This window comes from Carassius gibelio, chromosome B22, assembly GCF_023724105.1.
Source record: "Carassius gibelio isolate Cgi1373 ecotype wild population from Czech Republic chromosome B22, carGib1.2-hapl.c, whole genome shotgun sequence".
Lineage (NCBI taxonomy): Eukaryota > Metazoa > Chordata > Actinopteri > Cypriniformes > Cyprinidae > Carassius > Carassius gibelio.
Window position 1 is genome coordinate 27,869,821 of NC_068417.1, and position 10,389 is coordinate 27,880,209.

The following is a 10,389-nucleotide window of genomic DNA, read 5'->3' on the forward strand; positions in this document are numbered from 1 at the left end:
ATTGCGCTGCACCGTAGCTAATCACAGTCATGTCTGCTGAGCACATGATGCAATGATTTCCTTATTGCAAAGCGATTTCTGCAATCTCACAAAATATTTTAAAAACAGCATGCGATCGCAAAAAAAGATCTCTTCCATGTTTTATTGTGCTTGAATGGTCAAATATGAACACAATTATGTCAAAATGGCCATTATGTGGCGTATTCCCGTAAATACAGTCGGTTATGTGTTAAAGGCGTCAAATGATGCGATTTCAGTTTTCCTTTCTCTTTGGAGTGTTACAAGCTCTTGGTGCATAAAGAAGATCTGTAAAGTTGCACAGACTAAAGTCTCAAATCCAAAAGAGATATTCTTTATAAATGTTAAGACTCATCTACGCCCCACTAAAACGGCTCATTCAAACACTCCCCCACATGTCTATCTCACTGTTTAAGAAGATTTTCATAATACCACCCAAATGTTCACGCAAAGAAAGGAGTACCTTTGATTCTTGTTGTAGTTTTGTTTATTCGTCATGCCTAGAGCTAATCAGTGCTGGTCGATGAGGAAATACTTCAACTTTGTGCTTCGTGGATGAAGTGGGGTCCAGCCCGGGGTCGTCACATTTCACACCTCAATTCCACTGCACGCTCCTTCATCGAATCCGCCGGCTATTCCTCACTCAAGCCTGCAGTGTGTAACGCATTTTATGAAGGACTGTTTCCTGAACCTGCAGAGTAGCCTACAATACGTCTACAATAGTGTTCTACAGCCTGTTATTATTATTATTTTTTTATGTTTAAAGAATTTGCCACTGATGGTTCAAATGCAAGTTTTAAGGAGTGTAGAGAAGTGCTTGTTGTTTGTTGTTTCTCCGATCACAAATGCAGACATGGATACTGCGGTGAGATACGCAATGCAACGCATAAAAACACAGTATAAGTCATTTTAATCAGTAATTATGTCCCCACTGGCTGCAACAAATGTCTCATTTGTGATGGGTTTTATTGGTTTTGTCTCATTGTGCTGGTAGATTACACCACAGTATGTTAAGGGGCGTAACATTTCCGTCACACGCTTGAAGCATTTGGCCAATCACAACACAACACACTCGATTTACTACAGGAAGCCTTTGTTCACCCCCCAGAGCTGTGTGAGACACTTTTTAGTAAGGATGGGTGCGTTTTATTTCACTTCTTTTGGACAGCTTAAACAGCTTTTAAGATTAAAGACAATTTTTTTTTATATAACTCTGACTGGATTTGTCTAAAAAAAGAAGAAAGTCATATATCTAGGATGAAAGTCTAGGATGACTTTAGGGTGAGTAAGTTATGGGCTAATATTAATTTTTGGGTGAACTAACCCTTTTATGTTAATCACTCACTGCACTGGACTGAATCACTTTGGGATCTTTACTAAGAATCAGTTCATGTTTGATACTATGAAGTGTTTTATTTATGCACTTTATTCAATTTCTAATATGTTAAAAACAAAACATATGTAAAATAAGTCCACAGACGTTAATCTACTCTGTCTTATTTGTCAGACAAAATGGAGGATTTTGCATTATGATTTGGTCAGATTGCCCTTCAATCAAACTCTGTTTGAAAGATCAACACGATGTTCAGCGAAATCCAAGTGTCCAAGTATCGTCATGTTTACTGTAGATATAATTTTACTCATGTCAGTCACTGGCTACCACCAGCTGTTTTCTAACCAATATTTTTCAAAATGTCTTCTTTTGTGTTCAACAGAACACAGAAACTCATATTTGGGACAGCTTTAGGATGAGTAAATGAGTACATTTTATTTTTAAGCACCCTATTCATTTAACAAGCTATCTTCTATTATATTCTCTATTCTTTAGTCATGTAAATAAAAGCACATGCTTCAATTAATTGTCATTTAAAATAGTTCAACTAATCCAAAACAGTCAAATCATTTTAACATCAAAACTAAACCGCTCTTGGACCTCCATCTTTATTGCATTGCATCTTGCGTGTTTTGACTAGTCTATGAGCCCTGCCAAGAAACAAACAACTTTATGCTTGCATTTGGAGCAAACACCAATTCCACACCAACGATCTTCACAACAGATGGTGCAAATATGCTTCATAAACAGCAACCTATGCCAAAAGATTTCCTCCTCTTCCTGGAAGTGAAAATAACATTATCACCTATTATTGTGGTTTTATAGGCTACTGGAATTTCTGCTACGTTTATACAGTAAAATTATTAAAACCCAGAGTAAACCATTGTTTTGGTCAAAAGAACCCAACATTAACATATTGTGAGACACTTCACTGCTTGTAAGTGTGACAACCAGTCCTGCCAATTTTCACAGTATGACAACACTATAAAAAGTAATACTCTTAATATAAAAACTAATTGTGTTGGTCACTTTAAATAGTTACTAAGCTATGCGGAATAATGTCATGGTTCATTCTTCTGACTTCCCATTGGTTCTCTTCTGCCCTGCAACATACCTAGCATATTGTAAAGCAGACTTTCAGGAAATGCAAGTAGTTTGTCTGTAGTGAACCAAAGTGGCTCAGTTGATAGAAACTCTGTTTGGGAAAATTCCTTCAAGGTGGCACAGCCACGGTTTATTTGGAAAAAGATGGATGTTGTTTCCCTTTACACACCGTAGGTGTTACAAATAAAGGTAAGTGTTTCTCTTTGTCATGTTTACTTAGTTTTAGAGATTGTGTAATACAGTGAAACACTGTACAGTACAAGTGCATTTGTCGTTCATAAGAACTTTAACATTTCCATTGCAATCAGTGATTGATTAATTAAACATTTCTGTGTGCAACTGTTCACACTATTATTAGTGATGTTAGAAGCCACACATTATGTTGAAATAAAATTCAATAAAAACCTTAAGCTTATTTCAATTTGGCGATATCACACAACAGAATTAATGCGGCTAACATGAATGTTAATTTTGATTGTAACATTTGGCTTTGATACATTAATTAAACGAGTAACGTTAGGCATAGTTAATACATAGCCATGACCGTGTCTTGAACATGGGGAGAAATCAAAATTTATTTATTTATTTTGTTCTAGTTCAGGTTAAAGTATTAAAGTTCAAGTTAGGGTATGAGTTAATCAATTTTAAGCAGGTGCATAACATGTTCATCAAATTCAGAAATAGGCCTGTTCACACATTCATATGCCTGCTGAAAACAGCTCTGTGGTGTAGCCTATATTGTCACGTTGTTCAGTTACGAATAGTTTGCATAGTTGTTAATGTCAATCATTTAATATTTTCTTTATAGTCAAACAATGGTCAAATATTACTCGTATAACTACTTAAATCTTACCACACACTCTCTGACTGTTAAAACTGTGGCGTAGCGCTTTGAATTCACACGGCTTCTGTTAACGAAAGCCCGCCATCTTGAATTTGATTGGTCATCCAAATCGTTTTGACGTTGAGGAGGGCTAAGATGCTGATTGAGTAAGACGTCCAGCCAGAAATGTACATTTAGGAAGTAAATTTGGCCGTCTCTAATTGTTGGGGAAATCTTTGTTCTCCTCAAAGTATAATAAAAGCAAACTAGTTAGTTTTATTTTTCCACCAAGAAAAAATGTTCCAGAAGAAGTCGAATGCAACGCAAAGACTAAGGCCGGTCTGAATAAGTGTTCTGTAATCACTAAACCCAAACTCCACTCCGGGTTTTCCTTTTGCTTCCCGCACACTAACCCAAACTGTCAAATCTGCATTTCATTTCAAAGACGAACACATACTACAAAATAATAAAAAAATGATAATGCTGGACATCATAAATTGAAGAATTGTTTATGTTTTCATAGTTACTCCATTTCTGTTGGAGAAATGGGTCATTACTACTTCTGTACATGTTTCCTCTGCTGCTTGTCTGAAGAGGAGAGGAACGCCGTCTACATAAATAATGAAATCAAACGCATCCTTGCAGAGCAGAAGAAAAGACAACGGAGAGAAATCAAGGTGCTTCTGTTAGGTGAGATGATTCTGTCAGACTTTTATCAGACGTGTATTAAAACTGGAAACATGCTGATCTCTATTTCAACTTACAATTTTTCTGTAGTGAAAGTAAATTTAATCATAGCAATAAATGTCGTGCCAAAGAATGTCATCAGGTGTTTGTTAGCTAGGCCTACATCATTTCTTGAGGGTAACTTCCTGTCAGGTGTTCCTAAAAGAGCTGATTAGACTTGTAGTTATAAAAACTAACTTCCCTTTTTGGTCTTGGGGTAATTTTAGTAAATGTGTGACTTCAGTTCCTCTTCCCTCCCTAAAACAGGAGCAACGTTTTTTATGTAATATGGTACATACAGATATTTTTCTGGTTTGATCATAACTTAAATAAACATTCAAACACACCCAGTGCTGAGCTTTTGGAAAAGACAATGAAATGGACAATTAAAACTTATATAGGACAGAACACATTCCACTGAGCGCAATGGAAAATTACTATTTTAGAGCTGTGTAAAATTTTAGTAAAGTAGGTCTAGTATGCTTTTTTTCAGGTTTCCTGTTCGGAGGTCTCTAATGTTGACGCATGCTCATTTCGTTTTCGTTTAGGCACAGGAGAAAGCGGAAAGACCACGTTTATGAAGCAGATGAAAATCATTCATGGAAGCGGCTACTCTGAAGATGATAGACGTAACTACACTAAACTGGTTTTCCAGAATATCTTCCAATCTATGTGTGCAATGACAGATGCCATGAAAACGCTTAGGATTCCCTACTCCAACCCACAGAACGAGGTGATCAGGAAGCCAAGTGTGTTTTTAATGAGGATCATTGTATTATCAACAATCATATTAGATTTATTATGGATCAGAATCAAGTATGTTGAAAATTATGGACTGCAAGAATTTTTGGCATATTGTACATAATAAAATACCAACATCATATCTATCTGTATGTTAGCACCAATTTAGGATAGCCTGGATCCTAATGTAGTGTCTCATTAAGTCTGTAATATCCATAGATGTATGCCCAGTGGTTCCAGGATCTGGATATACATCAAATAACGCAGCTGCAGAGAAGTTATGTAGAGGCTATTCATCATCTATGGGCAGACAAAGGCTTAAAGATGTGTTACAGTCGGCGCAGAGAGTATCAACTGCTAGACTCGACTAAATAGTACGTGTGTTTAACACAGTTCCTGTCTTTTCCTGATTACCTGCATCTTTGATTATTTCCTCTTCGCTTTTCCTGATGCCATTGACAATTCCATGCAACAAATAATATGCAAATAAGGCTTCACAGGGAATTCTGTGGCACATGGATTTTCAATCAAAGCATTTAAATACTGTTTTTTTTTTTTTTAAGCTTTATTGATAACCTGGACCGCATTGCAGCTCAAGGTTACATCCCTTCACCTCAAGATGTTCTTCAAGTCCGATTCCCCACGACTGGCATCACAGACCATTGCTTTACTTTGGAGAAGATAACTCTCAGGTACAGCAATGAACAACCAAGCCCCTTAAAGGGACAGTTGACCCAAAAATGAAAATTCATTCACTCACCCTCATGTCATTCAAAACCCATATTTTTGATGAAATGCAAGAGCTTTCTGACACATTCAAGGCCCAGAAAGATAGTAAGGACATCGATATAAAAGTCCATGTGACATCAGTGGATCAGCCATAACTTTATGAAGCTACAAGAGTACTTTTCGTGCACAAAAAAAAGAGAAAACTTTATCCAACAATTTCTTCTCTTTTATGTCTGAATTTGACGCTTGTTCATGACAGTAACACGATTCATGAACACATCCTTCTTTTCCAGCTGTTTAATTTACAATAATTACCATTTCAATAACTTTAATGCCCAAAGTATGCTTCAGTTTTGACGTGAAAAGTCTCTATCCATAGACACTGTGGTCGCCAATACTATTTTAATAAATGTTTTCACCACATTACATGCTGTTTTGGACCCCATTGACTTTTATTTAAAAATTAAATTTTTGACATTCGTCAGAAAATCTTTTCTTCTTTCTTAGAAAGTAATAAAGGCTTGGAAAATATAAGGGTTAGTTGGTGCATTTTTGGGTGAATTAACCCTTTAACTAATGAAAGCATCATATCCTGAAATACAAAGTCTTGACTTTATTGACATGCTGTGCATTGCATGTGGTTTGTTGTTTACGTTAACTTTCAAAGAACCGCTGGCAAATGAGTTAATTATGCAGACACAACATAACGTTCAAGGAAACCAAGGTGAGCCACTATCGGATTTAGAATAAATGTGACCAAAAGGGAGAAGGACATAGTTTTAGGGACAAATCTGGGATGCAAATCCACCACAGCAGATCGAATAGAAAAGTGGATGAGATGACTGAACTGGATTTCTGGTCTTTTCAGGATTGTAGATGTCGGAGGTCAGCGAGGACAAAGGAGGAAGTGGATTCATTGCTTTGAAAATGTGATGTCACTCATATTTCTAGCATCCATCAGCGAGTACGACCAACTTCTGGAGGAGAACAACAAGGATGTATGTTTCTACCTCTCTCCTCAAATATCTTCAGTCCTTCCAGTGTTATAATGATAAATCTGTTCATCTGTGTACTTTTGCTCTATTTGGCTCCAGAACCGTATGGAAGAGAGTTTGTCGCTGTTCTACACAACCATCCACTCAACATGGTTTACCAATTCCTCCATCATTCTCTTCCTAAACAAAAAGGACATCCTGGCCGAGAAGATTCAGTTCTCTGACCTAAAAACATACTTTCCTGAATTTAATGGTAGATTGGTGCACATTAAGTTAAGTGTAAGGCAAATTTATTTGTGTGATCTCTTGCTTGGCATGTCTGATTTGTTTTTCTTTTCCTTTCCTCTGTGGTTTGGCGCCACCTTCAGGAAAACGTCGGGACATTCAAGATGCCATGACCTTCATCGAGAATTTATATATACAAAAAACAGTCTCCTTTGAGACAAAGAAATCCAAAAAAATCTACTCTCACTTCACCTGTGCCACAGACACCAAAAACATCCAGAAAGTCTTCAATAACGTGAAAGACACCGTTCTTGTCCAGGCCTTAGAAGACTTTGGAATGTTCTAATGTGCGCCAGACGCACCCCTTATGGCACTCGGCATCAGACTGTATTAATCCCAATCCGTGTACATTAAGAAACACTAGTTTTTTATGGAAACACGTTTGCATACTCTTCAGCCAATCTAAATTATAATTTTTTTGTCATTATTTATAACTGACCATCCAAAATGTAATTATGGGTTAGTTTTCATGTTCATAATAAGTAGCCTATGTTTACATGTGAGAAATTGACATTTTAAATTTACACCCATTAAAAATATCACTGTGACATTAAGTGTTTTTATTATTAAAAACATGGCTCAGAAAGGTGTTTTGGTCTGAGAAAAGCATCAGTTTGTTATTTAATCCGATGAAATTCAGATTTCGGTGTGACATCTCAAATGAACTACTAATTTAAGCTTCCCTAAAAAAATATAAAGCCGTTCTTATTTAGCTATATTGTACAATTCAACGTAAAATGAAGTGGTAACTTTTGTAACTGTGAACTTCTCACTAAGACCAAGTGGGAAGGTAGGGACACCACAAAAAGAGAACTGAGGTGTTACAGATGCATCCTGAGACAGACCTGTCAAGTGAAGTGTCATTGTCTGTCAGACAGTGTCTACGTACTCAAAATAGGATGTGACAAAGACTAGCACTGGGCCTCTCATGACTGAGCAATTGTTCACTACACGGTGTAGTAGTGTGTCAGAATTAATCTCAGCTGTGGTTTTACTATGCAAATAGTGTAAAAGGTTGATAGTAATAATAACATATGTTCTGTATAATATGAATGTGTGTATGCATGTCATTTGGATGTGCCATGTTGTCTTGGTCATGGGACCTAGCAGCTTTAGTTGCTTCGTTTCAGCGCACAAATCCTCATGGAATAGTAAATTGTCCTCTGGATGCACTCTTCAGAATCTTCTACTGAGGTAGTAGGTCATTCAGGTAGTTTTTGCCCGTTGTTTCATGAATACTATGAATTCGGACACACTAGCCTTTTCATATGCTGTTTTTAAACTATTTAGAGAGGCATGCATATCAGATGCACCCTCCTAAAAACCTGTATATAATGCACTATGTTAAGGATGGTGTCCGACTCCATGGGCCTGTCCCTATCCCCACACCTGTGGTCTTTGCACTTGACCACTTGGGATTACATTATGTATTTCTAGAATTTAGCCCAAGTGTTTTAGCGTGCAGTAGTGTGGATGCAGCTTTTGATTACCTGATGGAAACCTCATACAATAGTGTTGCATAGAATGCATAAGTAGTGCTTTATTTAAACATTTTGTATTTTCAATTCATTGTATTTTAAAGTAAAAACCTCCAAATGTCTGTTCAATAGTCCCTGACAGTCAACATTATTTAATTGTGTTTCTAATGAAGTGGTAAAAAGCAGTTGTAAATGTTTTACAAAATACACATACTCGTCTCTGCGCCAATAAAATGTGCAACACTATGTTTTAACTACCAAAAGTGTATGTATTCAACTTGCACTGTTTGGGCGATTTTCAACCTTGGACAGAGTTTCTTGTCTTGTGCACGCACTCTCAGGTACACAAAACCATGAAGAAATGTGTGGGGTTTTTTTTATCCCATAAAGACCAATAAAGAATGTACAATCGATGTTTACTCAATGGCTGTTCACACAAACTGTTACTCAGTCAATCAAATTTGAGATCTGAAATAGCTGTTTTATAGACTGTAGCACTAGTTAACACTGGACCAGACACAATGCTTAACGAAATACAATGTCAAGGATTTCCAGGAACACACACACATTAACAGAACATCATCTATTCTTTAAGGTAAAAAGGACCCAGTGTCTTCTTGTAACCAAAAGAGCCACATCTCATGACCATTTAAATCTATAACGCGAAAACAGGATGCATACATTTTCCACCGAAAATAACTCATGAACAAAAGCAATAAAGAGCTATAGCCAACATAATCTTGTAAATGGAAGAACGTGCTTCAGTTTGATGCCATTTAAATCGGTTCAACAGATCCAGAATATTTGAATAATTTTAATATCAAAGCTAAATAATCCTTGTATGCCTGGATCTACATCTTTATTGTATTGCATTTTGTGTTTTCAGTAGAGCATGAGCCCTGCCAAGAAACAATTTAGCATTTGCATTCGGAGCGAACAGCAATTCCACAACAAGGGCCTTCGCAACAGATGATGATACCCTCCAAAACATTTCCCAGTCATCCTGGAAGTGAAATAAATATTGGTCATTTCACCTCCGGACTATTATTGTGGTATGTTACACCATATTATATTGAAATGAAACTGAAAGTATAAACTTGTTGAACTCTGCAGGGCACCAAGAAGACAAATTTACAGTAAAGATTTGATTCTACCTGCCTTGCATAACTGAAAGCAATAGCTGTCATTTTCCACCAGTTAGCCTACGTTCCAGGTCACCTCTTCCATTTGAATCAGTTGCACATCACATTTTATTTTGTACACTTTTTTTATGTACTTACATACAGCAGCTAGATTATCGCAGCATGTTTTTCAAAGAAAACACTATTTCAGTCTCCCTATTTCCAAATGTCATGTTTAATTTAGAGTGTTACTTGTAGTTTATCTGTGATTATTGTGAAATGTACTTTTTTTTCAGTGAAGACCTATTAGTTACTGTCAGAACCTGCAAATCTATCACTTCCATGAATTATTGTATGAATAAGTTGCTCTTGCAATTTTTGTACTCATCTAATTTTTTTTATTTAAGCTACCAATATTTTATACAAAATATAATATATTAATAAAGTGATATTAACCAACCACATTTAGCATAAACCTCATTGATGATGCATATTTTATACAGCCCTGAATATAAATGTACTGCACAAAGTTTCACATGAAGTGTTTTTCCCAGAGAAGCCATATTTTAAAAAAGTGAGAGAGTTGAGTTTGAATATTTGTGGCTTGGTGATGTTCTCTTCGAGCCACAAGACAGAAAACTTTGAAAAGGTTTGGTGAGAGGTGTGATGATATTACAATTATATTCTATATTCCAGTTGGGTAGATTCTCCTAAAACGTGTTTAAAAACCTTTTTCCAGGACTTTGACTTACTTGGCTGGTCCCCATGGAAATATGTGGACTATAGGCAATCTCAATATCTCACAACAAGGTGAAAGGCCTGATAAACCAGTTCTGCCAGTGAAGACAAAAGACCCAAGAGCCCAAGAGAGAGGAGTGTCAAATACCCGCACAGCTATTCAAGAACTTAACTCCACTTGTAACTTCTAAAACAGGTTTTGTACCTTTTTTCTTTTGCCTGAAACTGGATGTTTTTCTTCTATTTAATACTCAAAAGTAATAATCCACACTTATCTGCTAAAGCCACTCTTGGCAAG

General features: G+C 36.5%; 1 protein-coding gene across 2 annotated transcripts; it reads left to right on the plus strand.

Annotated features, from left to right (window-relative positions):
* The first annotated feature begins 2,427 nt into the window (after positions 1-2,427).
* LOC127988016 (guanine nucleotide-binding protein subunit alpha-11) lies at positions 2,428-7,340 on the plus strand. 2 transcript variants are annotated; one of them, XM_052590512.1, is made up of 8 exons: positions 2,432-2,644; positions 3,802-3,968; positions 4,553-4,737; positions 4,965-5,119; positions 5,309-5,437; positions 6,343-6,472; positions 6,569-6,722; positions 6,838-7,340. In XM_052590512.1, the coding sequence occupies exons 2-8, from the start codon at positions 3,824-3,826 to the stop codon at positions 7,038-7,040; spliced, it is 1,101 nt and encodes a 366-aa protein (XP_052446472.1). In that variant the 5' UTR covers positions 2,432-2,644; positions 3,802-3,823; the 3' UTR covers positions 7,041-7,340. The 2 variants fall into 2 exon arrangements, with proteins under 2 accessions (XP_052446473.1, XP_052446472.1); XM_052590513.1 differs by lacking the exon at positions 3,802-3,968 and having other exon boundaries at positions 2,428-2,644.
* The last annotated feature ends 3,049 nt before the right edge of the window (positions 7,341-10,389 follow it).